Source organism: Ranitomeya variabilis, chromosome 4, assembly GCF_051348905.1.
Source record: "Ranitomeya variabilis isolate aRanVar5 chromosome 4, aRanVar5.hap1, whole genome shotgun sequence".
Taxonomy (NCBI): Eukaryota; Metazoa; Chordata; class Amphibia; order Anura; family Dendrobatidae; genus Ranitomeya; species Ranitomeya variabilis.
The window spans coordinates 392220419-392241939 of record NC_135235.1 but is presented as its reverse complement, the minus strand read 5'-3'; the positions used below and the strand labels follow the sequence as shown (position 1 = coordinate 392241939).

The window sequence follows — 21521 nt, the reverse complement described above, 5'->3', positions numbered from 1 at the left end:
GTTCCCTGTGCCTATGAGCACAGGATCCTCGGTGCAGACTGCAGCCGGCTCTGTAGAGAGCAGCTGCTGGAATCTCCTCACTACAATGCAGTTGCTGTATGGCGCCACTCACTGGAATGTAGCGCTACTCAGGAGTCAGGTCCAGTCTCCACACATGCGCACTGCAACTTCCTGGGATGGTTAAGCGCTGCCCACACAGTGGGAGGTGCCGCCTCTTCTGGTGACGTCATCGCGCATAGGAGCAGCTGCCTTCTGGACACGCCCTCCCTCCCGCCTCTGTACCGGAGTGATAGCGCCCCGATACCTGGCACCAGGTCGCCCACCTGTAGTGGCAGCTTTGGGGGTCTCATTGCTCGGTATGTATGCTAGCTTTGTCTGACTGGCTGCTCGTTTGTATAGCCGACACTAAACAATCCCTGGTGGTAAAAATCGATTTTTTTTTAAAGGGAACCTGTCACCACGTTTTTGGAAGATGGGATAAAAATAGCGTTAAATAGGGGCAGAGGTGGGCATTACATTAGTGTGTTTGTTATGCGTTTATTACCCACCTAAGTTGCCGAAATACCTTTGCAAAGTCTCCGTTTTCGCCTGTCAATCAGGCTGGTCTGGTCAAAAGGGCGTCTTGTCTTCCCCCAGATTTTGCGTAGTTTTCCGTTGGTGGCGTAGTGGTGTGCGCATGCCCAAAGTCCTGAATCCTCTGCCAGGGGATTTAAAAGAGCGCGCTGTTCGTTTTCATTGGTGATCGGTGGGCGCGGCCATCTTCCTTTGGCCGCGCGTGCGCAGAAGCGGCGCTCTGCTGGCCGCGGCTTCAGGAAAATGGCCGCGGGATGCCGCGCGTGCGCAGATGGATATCGCGGCGGCCATTTTCCTGAAGCCACGGCCAGCAGAGCGCCGCTTCTGCGCACGCGCGGCCAAAGGAAGATGGCCGCGCCCACCGATCACCAATGAAAACGAACAGCGCGCTCTTTTAAATCCCCTGGCAGAGGATTCGGGACCTTGGGCATGCGCACACCACTACGCCACCAACGGAAAACTACGCAAAATCTGGGGGAAGACAACGCCCTTTTGACCAGACCAGCCTGATTGACAGGCGAAAACGGAGACTTTGCAAAGGTATTTCGGCAACTTAGGTGGGTAATAAACACATAACAAACACACTAATGTAATGCCCACCTCTGCCCCTATTTAACGCTATTTTTATCCCATCTTCCAAAAACGTGGTGACAGGTTCCCTTTAAATAAGTAAAATCCCTCTTCCCAGTTCAGGAATGGGATGCCAGAAATCCGGATGGGACTCACACCAGTGTAGAGAGAACTGCATTGGCCTCAGTCACACCTCACTGGTGCCTGCAGAGAAAGTATAATGGATAGAACGGCCATTCAGGATCTGTGGAAAGCTGGGTGACAATCCCTATGTGCAGTGTCGTCATTGATTGCCCCTCGCAGTGCGGCTATAAGGGGTCTGCAGATGATAAAAGCTGTAGGCTGACACCAGTCATGTGCCCGAGCAGAATGGCGGACCCCGCTGGCTTCATGTATAATGCCGCTACGAGGCTGCTCCCCTCTGCGGTGACGGCACGCACCGGGTGGACCAGGCCTGGGGAATCGAACCCTTCTAGCAGGGTGAGATGGGCTGCCTAGTAATGGGGGCTGGCCACCCACCACCAATTGGCACCCCCCGCTGTGATGCAGGCTAATGTGCTACCAAATTATCGCCAAGAGTCGTAGGAGAATGCAGACGATGATGGTGTTATATATAAATACATATGTACATTTTGTTGGCTTGAGTAGCTTTGATTCTTTTTTAAATGTTTTTTTTTTTATTGTTGTCTTAGGTCTTAAAGCACTAGGTCCCTGTCTTTACTAATATACTCAGCAGCCACTGTCTTCAGCGCCGCTCCGGTCCCGAAACTTGTGATCGCAGCTCCTGACTGACCGGAAATCAGAGGTAACGGTCACAAGCTCTGGGTGTAAGTCTGTGAGACCCTCATTCTGGCTCCATAGACTTACATTACATTGTCACCTCTGGTCTGCCAGGCAAACACTGGAGCGATCCGGCTGGTCACAACACCAGAGCAGCAATGATAAAAAGTGAAGATGGTGGCTGGTAAGTATGCCACTAAGGGCAGGGAATGTATATTGGTAGCACCTCTCCAGCGCTGCAATAAAGAAAAAGGTGGAGTGGTGCTTTACTATTCCTTCTATTTGCCTTCATTATGTCCTTTCATGTTTCCAGATGCCACCTTATTGATAGAAGTCTGATACAATTTCTTCTACTGGTGCACAGTCGCTACCTCTGATGTTCCTGGGACAATGGACATAAATAATGACAAGATTGCTGGGAGAATCTTAAATCTAACCCTTGAGGTCATCTATCTGCTGACCGGAGAGGTGAGGCATATAACCATGAATAAAGGCATAGCTGTCAGCAGAATGATGCTTCAGACAATCAGCCGACAGCCATCTTTGCCATCTCTCCCATACATGGAGACGCGATTGGTTGAGCACCTCTGTATTTTCTAGGAATAAGGGTACTGTCACACATTGGCACTTTGATCGCTACGACGGTACGATCCGTGACGTTCCAGCGATATCCATACGATATCGCTGTGTCTGACACGCAGCAGCGATCAGGGATCCTGCTGAGAATCGTACGTCGTAGCAGATCGTTTGGAACTTTCTTTCGTCGCTGGATCTCCCGCTGTCATCGCTGGATCGTTGTGTGTGACACCGATCCAGCGATGCGTTCGCTTGTAACCAGGGTAAACATCAGGTTACTAAGCGCAGGGCCGCGCTTAGTAACCCGATGTTTACCGTGGTTACCAGCGTAAAAGTAAAAAAAAACAAACAGTACATACTCACATTCCGGTGTCTGTCCCCTGGCGTTCTGCTTCTCTGCACTGTGAGCGCCGGCCGGCCGGAAAGCGAGCACAGCGGTGACGTCACCGCTGTGCTTTCCGGCTGGCAGACACAGTGCAGAGAAGCACAGCGCCGGGGGACAGATACCGGAATGTGAGTATGTACTGTTTGTTTTTTTTTACGTTTACGCTGGTAACCACGGTAAACATCGGGTTACTAAGCGCGGCCCTGCGCTTAGTAACCCGATGTTTTCCCTGGTTACCCGGGGACTTCGGCATCGTTGGTCGCTGGAGAGCGGTCTGTGTGACAGCTCTCCAGCGACCACACAACCACTTACCAACGATCACGCCCAGGTCGTATCGCTGGTCATGATCGTTGGTAAATCGTTTAGTGTGACAGTAACCTTAGTGTCTGATTGACGTGGCGGACAGTATCTTATCTCAATTAGATCAAAGCGATTCACAGTCCAAAATTCGACGCATTTAATGATGGAGACTGAGGTGAGGAATTCAGTAATAAGATGGGGACACATCCAGAGAGGCAATGGATTCAATCATAAGATGGGGACACGTCAAGGGATTCAATGATAAAATGGGGAAACGTCAAGGGATTCAATGATAAAATGGGGACATGTCAAGAGAGGTCAGGGGCAGCACGGTGGCTCAGTGGTTAGCACTGCAGCCTTGCAGCGCTGGAGTCCTGGGTTCAAATCCAACCAAGGACAACATCTGCAAGGAGTTTGTATGTATGTGATGGGGACACATTTTCAGAGAGGTGAGAGATTCAACGATAAGATGGGGACACATCAAGAGAGGCGATGGATTCAATGATAAGATGGGGACACTTCCAGAAAGTTGAAGGATTCAATGATAAGGCTAGGTTCACATTGCGTTAAAGCAGCCCATTCAACACATGCGTTAAACGGGCTGCGTTAACGCAAGTGCTGAAATTCGATTGCGCTAGCACAGATAGAGCTAGCAGATGCTCTATCTGCGCTAGCGGTGACGGACCCGGAAACGCTGCAGCCCGCGTCCAAGGGTCCGTCACTCAATGATGGCACATAGCTAGCGCACGCCCATTTTGATGTGCCCGAAATAGGTCTTAATGGCAGCGTTAACTGACTGCGTTATGCCGCAGTGTAACGCAGTCCGTCTAACGGACTGGGGAAAAGTAATGTGAACGCAGCCTAAGATGGGGACACGTTGAGAGAGGCAAAAGATTTAGTGAGGAGATGGGAACATGTCCAGAGAGGTGAGGGATTAAGTGATAAGATGGGGACACAACCAGAGAGGCGAGGCAATCAGCAATGAGTAAAATTGAGCCATGGTCAGTAAGGTCAGGGATTGAGGATGACATTAAATGTTTTTGTATTAGTAAAAAAGGAATAGGCTTTATATAAATAAAACAACTGGAAGATAAGGTTGTGTTTCACAACTTGATGTAAGATTTCACCCTGCCATAATGTTGTATTGTATATTTATCATTTAGGGTTATATTTTTACAAAGAAGACATTTGAGGAACCTGAGATATCTGGTAATAGCTCAGGAAGATGGAGCAGGACACAAAATGACATTGCAGTGTCTCCTCATGTGATGACTCAGGAGAACGATAATGAGCAGAAGATTTTACAACTCACCAACAAGATTGTGCATCTCCTAACTGGAGAGGTGAGCATGGCTGGGAGATTATTCTGTAAAAAGGAGGACATGTGAATGCTTCCTCAACACAGTTTCTAGCACTGGAAAGGGTGTTGGAGGAGAATGAGGGGGCATGTAACGGTGTCAGTGGCATGACTAGAGGGCTGGCATCACTGTCAACAGTATCTATGTCCCCGGAACTGGGTACAGTTGAAAGCTGCCCTGACACTTGAAGATTGTCAGGCAAAAAACAGAGGATGCAGGCGTTATTGCACTGGCTGCGGTCTACAGGCAGAAGCTAGTTGTCACCTTCATGACCAGGCGAACTTTTACAATTCAGACCAGTGACACTTTATGTGATAATAACTCTGGAACACTTCAACGCAGCCCACTGATTCTTAGGTTGTTTGCTCATTACATATTGTACTTCATGACAGTGGTAACATTTGTTCAGTATGACTTGTGTCTATTTGTGAAAATAATGAAAATTTAGTGAAAATGTTAAAAATGTTTGGAATTTTCAAACATTTTCATTCTTATGTCCTTAAACCAGACTGCAACACCTAATTCCCCCAAGCCCTCGATCACCTGTAATAAAAATTAAATTTAAAAAACAATATACCATACCTGTCGGTCGTTGTGTCCCACGCTGTAATCCATGTCTGGGGGCTAAATAGTTTTTCAACCTGGATGGTGCCAAGATGCGACTGTCCCTGCTGAAAACCACTGGTGAATAAGATGCTGAGAGCGCATCTTGGCACCGTCCGCTGCCACACGTGTGCCTTAAGTATTACACATATAAATGGACGTGTGAAACCGGCCTTAAACCCAAATTTCACACTTTCACATGGGGAAATGGATAAAAATGGCACCAAAATTTGTCCCACAATTTCTGCTGAATGTGGCATTACCCTATATATGGCTGTACAGTACTACTTAGCCACACAGTGAGCCTCTGGAGGGACGGAGCGCTATTTGCCTCCTAGAGCGCAGATTTTCCTAGAAAAGTTTGTGGACTCTATACAGAGCCCCTAAGTGCTAGAAGAGCAGAATCCGCCCTCAGGTGAGACCATTTGGGAAATATTGGGAATTTATCTTCAGGTATGGTGATGACTTGACTCTTGAGTGTTTTCCAGAAACAACCAGCAGTGGATGTTGCTGAGTGAAACTTGGAATTCTGCTATTGTAGTGCTCGTACATTTTTCTCAGCTTTTTGCATGCCTAAACAGACGGAAACTGCAGGATCACAGGTCAGACAGCGTCCTCAGTGCCTCCATCTGCCTCATTATAGGGAATCTTCTGCCGAGGGTTCCATCTGAATCACATGTTTCAGAGATGTACACAGAAACACTGGTGCAAACGCTCAGCGCAGTGCGCAAGACAAATATGAGCCGAGCCTTACTGCGATCTTTGAGAGGCAGAACGAACAAATCAACAGAAACTGAGGAATTGGTTTTATTTATTTTTTATGCCTTGTGTATAAGTGCTTAGACAGTGCCATTACAGCGATAACAGATTAACATAGTTTTTTTTTTCTGTTTGATTGCTGTGACACACTAAAATGCTCTTTTTTTTTTTTCTAAGTGTAGTGTTGCCGACAGTCATATGAGAGCTTGTTTTTTGACAATTTGACATTTTTTATTGGTACCAGTTTCAGGCACATGACATTTTTTTAATCACTTTCTATCCTGATTTTTTGGATGCAGAATGAACAAAAACCAGCAATTCAGGAATTGTTATTTTGGTTTGTTTTTTTTTTCTGTCGTTACGCGTGTGGTAAAATTGATAAGGCAACTTTATTCTTTAGGTCAGTTCGATTACAGCGATACCATATATAGATAGATAGATTCAAAAAAAGGAAAGCAGCACAAAAAGGTTTGAAAAAATAAAGTGGACTTTAATGCCTGAATGGCGTGGCAATGTTTCGGATGTGATATCTTTTCTCAAGGCTTGAGAAAGGATATCACATCCGAAACATTGCCACGCCATTCAGGCATTAAACTAAACTTTTTGTTCGACGGTATGATGATAAAGCATAGGTTTTTTTTGCCTTGTGCCATTAGCTGTCTGATCGCTGTTATAAAGCATTGCAATGCTTTATATCTGTCAGTGCTACACTGACAGAAGCCTCTTAGACCATGGTCTGCTCATGGTCTAAACAAGCTTGCCATAGCCTGGTGATCCGGATGTCGTCATCCGGTCACCATGCCAACGATCAAGCCCTCGCGATGACCTCACGGGGGCGCTGATTGGAGGGGACAGGGAGCCCTCTCCCTGCCTTCTAAATGCTGTGATCAGTATAGAATGCAGCATTTACAGGGTTAAACTGCTGGGAGTGGTGCGGTCACTGTTCTTTAGGGCTTGTGCACACGCTGCGGATTCCATTGCGGAATTTTCAGCAGCGGATTTGATAAATCCGCAGTGCTAAACCGCTGCGGTTTTTACTGCGGATTTATCGTGGTTTCTATTGCGGTTTCCTCTGCGGGTTTTCACCTGCAGATTTCTATTGGAGCAGGTGTAAACCCGCAGTGGAATCCACACAAAGAATTGACATGCTGCGGAATATAAACCGCTGCGTTTCCGCGCTTTTTTTTTCCGCAGCATGTGCACTGCGGATTTCGTTTCCCATAGGTTTACATTGTACTGTAAACTCATGGGAAACCACTGCGGACCCGCAACAAAATCTGCAGCGTGTGCACATACCCTTACAATGAGAGTCGGGTGTCAACTGTCATATTCGCTGAACATCCATCCGTCTTGCGATTGCGCGCTCTCATATCGCACGTATCCATACATCCTAGGTGGGGAGGTCCTTTCCAAGTAGGACATATGGCTACGACTCTAAGGTCATGAAGGGTTTAACCCCTTAAGCCCCGAGGGTGGTTTGCACGTTAATGACCGGGCCGATTTTTACAATTCTGACCACTGTCCCTTTATGAGGTTATAACTCTGGAACGCTTCAACGGATCTTGGCGATTCTGAATTTGTTTTCTCATGACATATTGTACTTCATGATAGTGGTAAAATTTCTTCGATATAACTTGCGTTTATTTGTGAAAAAAACGGACATTTGGCAAAAATTTTGAAAATTTTGCAATTTTCCAACTTTGAATTTTTATGCCCTTAAATCACAGAGATATGTCACACAAAATACTTAGTAGGTAACATTTCCCACATGTCTACTTTACATCAGCACAATTTTGGAACCAAAATTTTTTTTTGTTAGGGAGTTATAAGGGTTAAAAGTTGACCAGCAATTTCTCATTTTTACAACACCATTTTTTTTTAGGGACCACATCTCATTTGAAGTCATTTTGAGGGGTCTATATGATAGAAAATACAAAAGTGTGACACCATTCTAAAAACTGCACCCCTCAAGGTGCTCAAAACCACATTCAAGAAGTTTATTAACCCTTCAGGTGTTTCACAGGAATTTTTGGAATGTTTAAATATACGGTAAATGAACATTTAACTTTTTTTCACACAAAATTTACTTCAGCTCCAATTTGTTTTATTTTACCAAGGGTAACAGGAGAAAATGGACCCCAAAAGTTGTTGTGCAATTTGTCCTGAGTACGCTGATACCCCATATGTGGGTGTAAACCACTGTTTGGGCGCATGGCAGAGCTCGGAAGGGAAGGAGCGCGCCATTTGACTTTTCAATGCAAGATTGACTGGAATTGAGATGGGACGCCATGTTGCGTTTGGAGAGCCCCTGATGTGCCTAAACATTAAAACCCCCCACAAGTGACACCATTTTGGAAAGTAGACCGCCTAAGGAACTTATCTAGATGTGTTTTGAGAGCTTTGAACCCCCAAGTGTTTCACTACAGTTTATAACGCAGAGCCGTGAAAATATAAAATCCTTTTTTTTTTCCGCAAAAATTATTTTTTAGCCCCAGTTTTGTAGGCGTCATGTTGCATTTGCAGAGCCCCTGATGTACCCAAACAGTAGAAACCCCCATAAGTGGCCCCATATTGGAAACTAGACCTCCCAAGGAACTTATCTAGATGTGTAGTGAGAACTTTGAACCCTCAAGGGTTTCACTACAGTTTATAACGCAGAGCCGTGAAAAAAATAAAATTTTTCCACAAAAATTATTTTTTAGCCCCCAGTTTTGTATTTTCCGAAGGGTAACAGGAGAAATTGGACCCCAAAAGTTGTCCAATTATTCCTGAGTAAGCTGATACCCCATATGTGGGGGGGAACCACTGTTTGGGCGCATGGCAGAGCTCGGAAGGGAAGGAGTGCCATTTGGAATGCAGACTTAGATGGATTGGTCTGCAGGCGTCACGTTGCATTTGCAGAGCCCCTGATGTACCAAGGGTAACAGGAGAAATTGGACCTCAAAAGTTGTTGTCCAATTTGTCCCAAGTACGCTGATACCCTATATGTTGGGGTAAACCCCTGTTTGGGAGCACGGGAGAGCTCGCAAGGGAAGGAGCACTGTTTTTCTTTTTCAACTCAGAATTGGCTGGAATTGAGATTGGACGCCATGTCGCGTTTGGAGAGCCCCAGATGTGCCTAAACAGTGGAAACTACCCAATTCTAACTGAAACCCTAATCCAAACACACTCCTAACCCTAATCCCAACGGTAACCCTAACGACACCCCTAACCCTGACACACCCCTAACTCTAATCCCAACCCTAATCCCAACCATAAATGTAATCCAAGCCCCAACCCTAACTTTAGCCCCAACCCTAACTTTAGCCCCAACCCTAACTTTAGCCCCAACCCTAACCCTAACTTTAGCCATAACCCTAGCCCTAACCCTAGTGGGAAAATGGATATAAATACATTTTTTAATTTTATTATTTTTCCATAACTAAGGGGGTGATGAAGGGGGGTTTGATTTACTTTTATAGCGTTTTTTATAGCGGATTTTTATGATTGGCAGCTGTCACACACTAAAAGACGCTTTTGATAGCAAAAAAGTTTTTGAGTCTCCACATTTTGAGACCTATAATTTTTCCATATTTTGGTCCACAGAGTCATGTGAGGTCTTGTTTTTTGCGGGACGAGTTGATGTTTTTATTGGTAACATTTTCGGGCACGTGACATTTTTTGATCGCTTTTTATTCCGATTTTTGTGAGGCAGAATGACCAAAAACCAGCTATTCATGAATTTCTTTTGGGGGGGCATTTATACAGTTCCACGTTTGGTAAAATTGATAAAGCAGTTTTATTCTTCGGGTCAGTACCATTACAGCAATACCTCATTTATATCATTTTTTTTATGTTTTGGAGCTTTTATACGATAAAAACTATTTTATAGAAAAAATAATTATTTTTACATCGCTTTATTCTGAAAACTATAACTTTTTTATTTTTTTGCTGATAATGCTGTATGGCAGCTCGTTGTTTGCGGGACAAGATGACGTTTTCAGCGGTACCATGGTTATTTATATCCGTCTTTTTGATCGCATGTTATTCCACTTTTTGTTCGGCGGTATGACAATAAAGCGTTGTTTTCTGCCTTTTTTTTTTACGGTGTTCACTGAAGGGGTTAACTAGTGGGACAGTTTTATAGGTTGGGTCGTTACGGACGTGGCGATACTAATTATGTGTACTTTTATTGTTTTGTTTTTTTTATTTAGGTAAAGAAATGTATTTATGGGAATAATATTTTTTTTTTTTTCTTTTTTTAGGAATGTTTTTTTTTTTTCTTTACACATGTGGAATTTTTTTATTTTACTTTGTCCCGGGGGGGACATCACAGATCGCTGATCTGACAGTTTGCATAGCAGTCTGTCAGATAACCGATCTGACTTCCAGTACTGCAGGCTTACCAGCGCCTGCACTGAGCAGGCGCTTGGTAAGCCACCTCTCTGCAGGACCCGGATGCAGCCCCGCGGCCATTTTGGATCCGGGGACTGCAGGGAGAGGAGGTAAGAGACGCTCGGAGCCACGCGATCACATCGCTTTGCTCCGAGGGTCTCAGGGAAGCCCGCAAGGAGCCCCCTCCCTGCGTGATGCTTCCCTATACCGCCGGAACACTGCGATCATGTTTGATCGCAGTGTGCCGGGGGCGGTCCGTGACCGCTCCTGCACATAGTGCCGGATGTCAGCTGCGATAGTCAGCTGACACCCGGCCGCGATCGGCCGCGCTCCCCCCGTGAGCGCAGCCGATCGCATATGACGTACTATCCCGTCGGTGGGAATTAAGGCCCACCCCACCTCGACGGGATAGTACGTCATATGGGATTAAGGGGTTAAAGGTGTGGCTTTTAGGATCAATTCTTCCATGAAGCTCGCATCTGGCCAGACTTCACTAAATTTCCTTGGTCGACCACTGCATCGAGGGTCAACGACTCTTCATTTTGTTTGTGTCTTCCATGCTGAGAAGCAGGTAGATTCATCAAGGAGGCATCAGATTGGCCCCAAATTTATTCAGCAGAAGAATAAGAACACTGACTATATGTTTTGGGTTAAAGTGGTTGTCCAAAGTTGGTACAAAGGTCTGCAGTCACTCTACTGACTTCAGATTTGTGAATCCTGACAGCGCGTGCGGTGTGCTGTTAGGATTCTCCGGTGTCTGTGGCGAGATAAAGGTAGTTAAATGAGCACACATATGCATCATGCATGCTTCTGTCCACATTCCGACTAGACATCTGTAGCCTTCCCTTGAATGCAGCGAGGCCTCTCACGTCTAGTCAGAATGTGGCCGTGAATATGCATATCACAAACTTGCAGTTACATGACAGCCAGCACAGGAGAACCCTGTCATCATGCACCATGCACATTATCAGGATTCACAAGTCTGCAGTCACAGACTTTTGTGCCAACCTTGGACAACTCTTTTAAGAACTATTTTCATAGTAAAGAAGAACAAGGAGCTCAGGAAGTAATGATATAGTCCCATAGAGCACTGATCTCAACATCATGTACTCTGTCTGGGATTACATGAAGAGATAAATTATTTGCCTATATCCACAGAAGATATGTGGTTAATAGTGATGAGCGAACATGCTCGGATAAGGTGTCATCAGAGTATGCTTTGGTGCTATCCAAGTGCCTTTGGCGTGCTTGAAAAATTTGTTCGAGTCCCTATGCCTGCATACATGCTGTTGAACAGCTGCAAGACATGCAGCGGCGACTCAACCATAGTTTTTAAGCGCACAGAAATACTCAATTCGGTCACAAGCGTGCTTGGATAACACTCGCTCATCACTTATCAACAACTTTGTTTCAAGCATGTGATGGCTGTTCAAATTCATCTGTGGCTAGTAATAAATGTGATGAATATGAAAATCACACCTGAAACCAGATAAAAAGGGGAGAAGTAGACTCAATCTTTGCATTGTGTGTCTGGGTGTACAACACTAAGCTTGGAGAACTATCTGAGGATTTGAGAACAAATTGTTGAACAGTATCAACAATCTCAAGGTTCCAAGTCCATTTCCAGAGATCTTGATGTTCATTTGTCCATGGCTTGCAACATAATCAAGATGTTTCCAACCCATGGCACTGTAGCTAGTCTCCCTTGACGTGGGCAGCAGAGAAAAATTATTGAAATGTAATAAGCTGCCTCAATCTGTCCTGCAGGCTTGGGGTGCATCAGTGTCAGTGTGAACTATTCGTCAACATTTGAATGAAATGACACACTATGGCAGGAGGCCCAGGAGGACCCCACTGCTGACAGTGAGACATAATGAAGTCTGCGGTTTGTCAAAATGTATGTGACTAAGCCAAAATCTTTCTGGGAAAGCGTCTTTTGGACAGATAAGACCAAGATAGAGCTTATTGATAATGCACATCATTCTACTGTTTACCGACAATGGAATGACGCCTACAAAGAAAAGAACACTGTACCTACAGTCAAATGTGGTGGAAGTTCAAAGATGTTTTAAGATTATTTTGCTGCCTCTATCACTGGGTGCCTTGAATGTATGCAAGGCATCATGAAATCTGAAGAATACCAAAGGATTTTGGGTCACAATGCAGTGCCTTGTATCAAAATGGGTTTGCATCCTAGGTCATGGGTCTTCCAGCAAGAAAGTGGCCCCAAACATATTTCTAGAAGCACCCAGAAATGGATGGAAACAGAGTTCTAGAAAGTTCTGAAGTGGCCAGCATGGACTCCAGATCTAAATCCCATCAAACGCCCATGGATAGATCTTAAAATTGCTGTTGGAGAAGGCACCCTTCAAATATGAGAGAACTGGAGCAGTTTGCAAAAGAAGAGTGGTCCAAAATTTAAGATGCGAGGTGTAAGGAGCTTGTTGATGGTTATAGGAAGCGATTGATTGCAGTTATTTATTCCTAAAGGGGTGTGCAATCAAATATTAAGTTGAGGGTGTCAACAATTTTTTGTCCAGCTCATTTTGGGGGTTTTGTGTGAACTTATGTCCAATATGCCTCTTTTTTTCTCTGATTTTTTTATGTGTTTTTTTTCCAATACATGCAAATTAAATAAATGTGTATAATAAAGTATGTGTAATTGCAATAATTTTCTATGAGAAATACTTCACTTCTAGAACAATTTCAAGGGTACCAACACTTTCAGCCATGACTGCTATTGACCTGAAATTCTCACCAGATGTTGGTAGCAACCCATCCAATCCACACCGGCAAAGAAATCAAACCATAGATGTCATCAATTAAGAGAGATATTGTTGATATTTTTTTTGAGTGGGAATACATAACTATGTAGAGCTTACCAAAGCCAATTGAACCCACTCATCTGAGCAGCATGCTGCAAAAATTGCCCTTGGTATTCTCTCTTAGTTGCAATGCTTCTGAACTCATCCACGGTATGCAGCTGCACATGCCACAATGGAGGGGTAAGTCCCCCCTCTGCAGCAGTCGCGCATGAGCCCCCATAGCTGTCTCACAAGGTGCTGCATCAGAGGGACACTTTCTTTTTTCACATGGGGATGGGTGGGGGAGTACACTTTTTTGATGTATATACTTTTTGTCAGATTACTTATAGACTGCCATGTGATGACTCTTGTCCGTGTCAGATTCCTAAATAAATGTTAATATTCTCTCACCTAGGTCTGGGAGTATTTAGAAGGACACAGAAATCTGTACATGGACATCATAGTAAATGACCCATCCCTCACATCACAGGGTAAGAGGATACATTCACTGCCTGTTACAGTAGGTAGCGCCTAATCATGTGCCTAACGCATAAAGAATTTATATTAAACCACTGTTTGTTTGTTTTCTACAGATGGTCCTAATAGGAGATATACACCTGAAAAATGTCCCATCCCTCTTTACTCCAAGGAACTTCCAAAGGAAGATCAAGATACCTCACAAGACTCTCAGGTAGAATGGAATGGAATTGGAGCAATTAAAATCCTCTCTTTATATCCAGATGAGTCCATCGTGTTGTTTATGAATTACGTAGGGTGAAGATTTGATTGATATTAAAGTTGAAGTACTAGAGGATGAAGAAGATGCATTTGAGAAGAATGAGGAGCAATGCAAGGAGGAGTCGCCTACTACCACACCATGTGAGTAATAATTACTAAACCCATGAGGTTGTCCCATGTTTGTAGCCTTTTTGTCCCTAGTCATTACGCTTCATTCAGATGTCCCTTTTTCCTGTATGTGTTCTGTCTGTGTTGTTCATGGCTAGAACACAAACTCATAGTCTAGGAGGCTCTTCAAATCTTCATGTGTGTTTGCAAAAGATAACCTAGACATGTCCATTTTTGTACCAAGTCCTGGATCATTTCCCAATGAAAGACTGTTGTCTCGATTCGTTGTACACGCTAATCTTAATGAAGGAATATTTTGGAGTAGAATGCGCCAAATTCAATGAGGTGCATGCCACTTAATGAATTTGACACATCTTCTCAGTGGCGTAAGCCTCACCAGAAATGCGTAAAAAAATGTTGATGAATTTGATGGGCAGACATTGCCCCAGACTTGCCCAATTTGACAGAGCTGCTATCAAAGTTGTGTAAGAGTGGAAAGTCCCAATATTTTTGCAGAACTACACATTGCTCGAAAAATTTTCTGTTGTGAACACTTTGAAGAATCATGGTCTATGGGTCTGTGGAAAACTTAGCACATGAATGCCATACTAGTTGCATCCTAGTGATATGCATTTTTTCACTGAGTGTTTACGAGAAAAAGTTATAAAACTCTGATGGTAGAAAAGAACAAACTGACCAAACACTTTTATATAGTATAAATTTCTGTACCACAATGAAAAATTGTATTATATTTTGTAGGTGATGGAAAGAATAGGAAGATTGTTGCTGGGGAAGATCCAATTTTATCTATTTGTGATATGAAAGAAAAAGACATTGCAGTGGTTAAGGAAAATCAGGCTCTGGGTGGACCAGATGTAGCATGTGATGGTTCTGGCCTCAAGAGAAGTGGTCCCGATACAACAAATATTGATGTGCATTGCACATCCCATACATGTAATGACTTGTTCCCATGTTTTCATTGTTTTACAAAAAATTCAAGTCTAATTCCAGAAGAGACAATTGATGTATGTAAAACCCCATTTTCATGCTCTGCCTGTGGAAAATGTTTTACCAAGAAATCAAATTTGGTCCGCCATCAGATTATTCATACAGGTGAAAAGCCTTTCCCTTGCCCCGAGTGTGGAAAGCGCTTCAAAACGAAAAGTGATCTGGTGAAGCATGAGAAAACACACACTGGAGAGAGACCTTTTTCATGCATTGAATGTGGCAAACGTTTTTCAGGTAAATCTAACCTTTTTTATCATCAGCTAATCCACACAGGAGAGAAGCCATTTCCATGCTCTGAGTGCGGCAAATGCTTTACACGTAAACAGCAGCTTCTTGTTCACCAGAGGACACACACAGGGGAGAAGCCATTCCCATGTTTGGAATGTGGGAGATGTTTCAGTAATAAGTGTGATCTAGTTTTCCATGAGAAGACTCACACTGGAGAGAGACCGTTTTCATGTTCGAAATGTGGTAAAAGTTTCATTCGGAAGTTTCGGCTCATTCATCACCAGAAAACTTGTAGACATCAAGATACTTAACCATGCAACTGGGGAACACAACGTAATAAAAATCGCTTCCCTCAATTTGAAGCCATTCCCAGTTTCTTTTCTGTAATGGATCATTTGCCAAGGAGCTTTGAAGACTAAAGTACCGCATGAGAATCAAGGAAGCAGTGAGAAGTGTATATGGTTTGACATTATTAGAATGTCTCACTATGCACACAGAGTTGGTTTTAGGAAGACTTGTCATCTTGAGATAAATACTCCAGCTTGTTGTTACGTATGCTACTATGGTTGCTAGTTATTGTACTCTCATTTTTTTAAATTTTTACAGCTAGTCATTAGAAAAGAGAGGTAACATTTTTCTTATAGTGTGTATTAATTAAATTGTCCCAATATATATTGTCTTTCCACTTGAGGTCAAGCTTCAAAGGGTTGTCTCAGGAGACATTATATAAATTATGTAAATAATTTCCCCCCCCCCGGTGACTAAACTGATTGTAACTAAGGAAGTTACAAGAAAAGTATCTCCTTAAAGGGGTTGTCCGATCTTCTGTTGAAAGTCTGTAGTCTTTCTGTGACTGCAGAGTTCTGAATCCTTGCTTGCCCACTGCATGTGTCAGGAGTCTGCAGTGTTACCAGTAAGAGTTTGCGGTCATGTGACCACAGGTATTCGATTTGAATGCATGTGGTCACACATTGACTAGTTGTGCTCAACCCCACTAAATAGAAAGGAATTGAGTGAGGCCATGCACATCTACTCTTAATGTGGCCGGCATTATGCAAACTGCATACTTGTGGTCACATGACTGTCTGCTCTCACTGGTAATACTGGAGAATCCTGACAGCGAGTGTTGCTCACAATGTAAGGATGAAGAAATCTGTATAAAGTGACTGCAGACTTTCATCAGAAGATCGGGCAACTCCTTTCAAGAAGACGTGAGTATCTCCTCCAATTGGTGCTGCTCCACTGATTCTGGAAATGTTTTTATTTTCCTTTTGATCCACTCCCTTCCAAAGTTATGCTCCTGGCTAATGAAGGGGATGTTAACCCCTTTACCCCCAAGGGTGGTTTGCACGTTAATGACCAGGCCAATTTTTACAATTCTGACCACTGTCCCTTTATGAGGTTATAACTCTGGAACGCTTCAACGGATCCCGGTGATTCTGACATTGTTTTCTCGTGACGTATTGTACTTCATGATAGTGGTAAAATTTCTTTGATATTACCTGCGTTTATTTGTGAAAAAAAACGGAAATTTGGCAAAAATGTTGAAAATTTCGCAATTTTCCAACTTTTAATTTTTATACTATCACAGAGATATGTCACACAAAATACTTAATAAGTAACATTTCCCACTTGTCTACTTTACATCAGCACATTTGGAAACAATTTTTTTTTTTGTTAGGGAGTTATAAGGGGTTAAAAGTTGACCAGCAATTTCTCATTTTTACAACACCATTTTTTTTCAGGGACCACATCTCATTTGAAGTCATTTTGAGGGATCTATATGATAGAAAATACCCAAGTGTGACACCATTCTAAAAACTGCACCCCTCAAGGTGCTCAAAACCACATTCAAGAAGTTTATTAACCCTTCGGGTGTTTCACAGGAATTTTTGGAATGTTTAAATAAAAATTAACATTTAACTTTTTTACACAAAAAATTTACTTCAGCTCCAATTTGTTTTATTTTACCAAGGGTAACAGGAGAAAATGGACCCCAAAAGTTGTTGTACAATTTGTCCTGAGTACACCGATACCCCATATGTGGGGGTAAACCACTGTTTGGGCGCATGGCAGAGCTCGGAAGCAAAGGAGCGCCATTTGACTTTTCAATGCAAAATTGACTGAAATTCAGATGGGACGCCATGTTGCGTTTGGAGAGCCCCTGATGTGCCTAAACATTGAAACCCCCCACAAGTGACACCATTTTGGAAAGTAGACCCCCTAAGGAACTTATCTAGATGTGTGGTGAGCACTTTGACCTACCAAGTGCTTCACAGAAGTTTATAATGCAAAGCCGTAAAAATAAAAAATCATATTTTTTCACAAAAATGATTTTTTCGCCCCCAATTTTTTATTTTCCAAAGGGTAAGAGAAGAAATTGGACCCCAAAAGTTGTTGTCCAATTTGTCCTGAGTACGCTGATACCCAATATGTGGGGGGGAACCACCGTTTGGGCGCATGGCAGAGCGCGGAAGGGAAGGAGCGCCATTTGGAATGCAGACTTAGATGGATTGGTCTGCAGGCGTCACGTTGCATTTGCAGAGCCCCTGATGTAACTAAACAGTAGAAACCCCCAATAAGTGACCCCATATTGGAAACTAGACCCCCCAAGGAACTTATCTAGATGTGTTGTGAGAACTTTGAACCCCCAAGTGTTTCACTACAGTTTATAACGCAGAGCCGTGAAAATAAAAAATCCTTTTTTTTTCCACAAAAATTATTTTTTAGCCCCCAGTTTTGTATTTTCCAAGGGTAACAGGAGAAATTGGACCCCAAAAGTTGTTGTCCAATGTGTCCCCATATGTTGGGGTAAACCCCTGTTTGTGCGCACGGGAGAGCTAGGAAGAGAAGGAGCACTGTTTTACTTTTTCAACGCAGAATTGGCTGGAATTGAGATCGGACACCATGTCGCGTTTGGAGAGCCCCTGATGTGCCTAAACAGTGGAAACCCCCAATTATAACTGAAACCCTAATCCAAACACACCCCTAACCCTAATCTCAACTGTAACCCTAACCACACCCCTAACCCTGACACACCCCTAACCCTAATCCCAACCCTATTCCCAACCGTAAATGTAATCCTAACCCTAACTTTAGCCCCAACCCTAACCCTAACTGTAGCCCTAGCCCTAACCCTAGCCCTAACCCTAATGGGACAATGGAAATAAATACATTTTTTTAATTTTTTGTAACTAAGGGGGTGATGAAGGGGGGTTTGATTTATACTATTTATAGCTCGTTTTCTAGCGGATTTTTGATTGGCAGCCGTCACACACTAAAAGATGCTTTTCATTGCAAAAAATGTTTTTTGCTTTACCACATTTAGAGAGCTATAATTTTTCCATATTTTGGTTCACAGAGTCATGTGAGGTCTTGTTTTTTGCGGGACGAGTTGACGTTTTTATTGGTAACATTTTCGGGTACGTGACATTTTTTTGATCGCTTTTTATTCCGATTTTTGTGATGCAGAATGACCAAAAACCAGCTATTCATGAATTTCTTATTTATTTTTTGGGGGGGCGTTTATACCGTTCCACGTTTGGTAAAATGGATAAAGCAGTTTTATTCTTCGGGTCAGTACGATTACAGCGATACCTCATTTATATAATTTTTTTATGTTTTGGCGCTTTTATACGATAAAAACTATTTTATAGAAAAAATAATTATTTTTGCATTGCTTTAGTCTGAGGACTATATCTTTTTTGTTTTTTTCTTTGATAATGCTGTATGGCAGCTCGTTTTTTGCGGGACAAGATGACGTTTTCAGCGGTACCATGGTTATTTATATCCGTCTTTTTGATCGCGTGTTATTCCACTTTTTGTTCGGCGGTATGATAGTAAAGCGTTGTTCTTTGCCTCGTTTTTTTAAAAAATTTTTACGGTATTCACTGAAGGGGTTAACTAGTGGGACAGTTTTATAGGTTGGGTCGTTACGGATGCGGTGATACTAAATATGTGTACTTTTATTGTTTTTATTTTTTTATTTAGCTAAAGGAATGTATTTATTGGAACAATATATATTTTTTCTTATTATTTATTTAGGATTTTTTTTTTTTTTTTTTTACACATGAAATTTTTTTTTTTTTTTTTTTACATTTTTACTTTGCCCAGGGGGGGCATAACAGTAAAGTGACAGATCACCGATCTGACACTTTGCTGTGCACTGTGTCGGATTGGCGATCTGACGTGCAGAGTTCCAGGTTTCCTGGCGCCTGCTCTGAGCAGGCGCTGTGAAGCCACCTCCCTGCAGGACCCGGATGCCGCGGCCATTTTGGATCCGGGCCTGCTGCAGGGAGGAGGAGGTAGGAGACCCTTGGAGCAACGCGATCACATCGCGTTGCTCCGGGGGTCTCAGGGAAGCACGCAGGGAGCCCCCTCCCTGCGCGATGCTTCCCTATACCGCCGGAACACTGAGATCATGTTTGATCGCAGTGTGCCGGGGATTAATGTGCCGGGGGCAGTCCGTGACCGCTCCTGGCACATAGTGCCGGATGTCAGCTGCGATAATCAGCTGCCACCCTGCCGCGATCGGCTACGCTCCCCCCGTGAGCGCGGCCGATCGCTATGACGTACTATCCCGTCGAGGGTCAGATAGGCCCAGGTCACCTCGACGGGATAGTACGTCTAAGGTTAGAGAGGGGTTAAATGGCTTCACCCAACCACTAACCATGAAAGGAGAAAAAGTTTTGGTGTTATCATTCATATTCTCTGAAAAAAGGCCAAGGAAGCAAAAATTCTTCCAGTGTATGTAAATTTTTGCGCACAACTGTAGTGTGTTATAGAGGCCTGATCCAGAGGCTACAAAAATTGTTCTGCTCCAAGTGTCATACAGTAGGGGACCTGGCTTTGAAATAGTTTGTAGCATCTAGTGTGCTATAGAGGTCTGATCCAGAGGCCACCACAAAGTCCTTCTGTTCCCAGTGTCATACAGTAGGGCACCTGACTTTATAATAGTTGGTAGTACTTAGTGTGTTATAAAGGCCTGATCCAGAGGCCACCAAAAATCCTTATGTTCCTAGTGTCATACAGTAGGGGACCTGGCTTTAAAATAGTTTTTATCACCTAGTGTGTTATAGAGGAATGATCAGAGGAAACCAAAAATTATTCTGTTCTTAGTGTCATACAGTAGGGGACCTGACCTTAAAATAGTTTGTAGCATCTAGTGTGTTATAGAGGCCTGATCCAGAGGCCACAAAAATAGTTCTGTTCCTAGTGTCATACAGTCGGGGACATCTAACTTTCAAATTGTTTGTAGCATATCTTCTTTGTCATACAGATCTCATCCACGCTCAAACAATTCTTTCTTCTGTGACTAACACGATACAACACGCCATATTTCACCTTGGAATTTACTGTCGCTGAAATTCAGCTGTTTGCAGAGGTTGGGCAGAGTTTCAAATCTAATTATTTATTGCTAATACTGTGCTCCTACCACACTATCTGAGCAACATGACTGAGAAAATGCGAGGCCATGGTGGAAGGGGAATTAGGCTTGGTGCTCAAGGTGTACGTGGGGTAGGTGGTAATGTTTGTGATAGCACAGTGAACCAACGTCACGTCCTATGCAAATACAACTGACAACTTCTGTTACTGGATTGGCTACTCTACTACCTTTCTTTTGCAGGTGCACAGCGGTACGCCTTGTGGATGAGGTCCAGAAAGAGCATCTGCTTGAGTGGATGGCAATCGCAGCTTCAAGTGGCCTCTCCTCTTCTTCTTTCACCTCAACATCACACCCAGTACAGTCCACAGAGGTGGCACCCAAATTCTCCTTGCTTCCCCCCGCGTCCCAACTCTCCAACCATACAACTGACTGTATGGAACCATAGATGGGTGAGTCTGAAGAGATGTTCACACATTCTATGCTATAGTCATCAGAAGTGTACTCAAAAGCTTCACAGAGTCAAGAGGAGGAAATCTGCACAGATGCCCCAATTTTTTTGAGCTTGGATCTGGGGCAGGATGAAGTAGGGTCCGAACAGCATTCTGATCCTCATCATCAGACGTTAACCCCTGGGAGGGAGGTGATCTTGATGAGACTCAGATATCTGAGGCTCACGTGGACTGTACGGTGCTGTCAGGGCAGGAAGAAGAGGAGGGTGACTCCAAGGGCGAGGAATGTGATAACAGAGGATGATGATGATGAGGTGTTAGATCCCAGTTGGCGTGAACACAGAGGCACACAGCTGAGTAGGTCATCTGAGGCAGAAGACGAGGAGATTAAGTTGCACCGTACGTCACAGACATGTAGTGATGCAGCCATGAAACAGTGCACCCTCAGCCATAACTGTGGCTGTGACCAGCAGCATCCGTGGGTCTGAAGTTCCCAGGGTGGCAAGGGTTGCCTGTCCTGGG

The 21521-nt window shown here is 43.7% G+C and overlaps 1 protein-coding gene across 1 annotated transcript; it reads left to right on the top strand.

The window, feature by feature from the left end:
- Positions 1 to 206: 206 nt before the first annotated feature.
- LOC143767183 (uncharacterized) lies at positions 207 to 17246 on the top strand. Its single transcript, XM_077255282.1, has 7 exons — positions 207 to 356; positions 2237 to 2391; positions 4348 to 4527; positions 13498 to 13573; positions 13676 to 13773; positions 13856 to 13961; positions 14688 to 17246. The coding sequence occupies exons 2-7, from the start codon at positions 2314 to 2316 to the stop codon at positions 15473 to 15475; spliced, it is 1326 nt and encodes a 441-aa protein (XP_077111397.1). The 5' UTR covers positions 207 to 356; positions 2237 to 2313; the 3' UTR covers positions 15476 to 17246.
- Positions 17247 to 21521: the final 4275 nt, after the last annotated feature.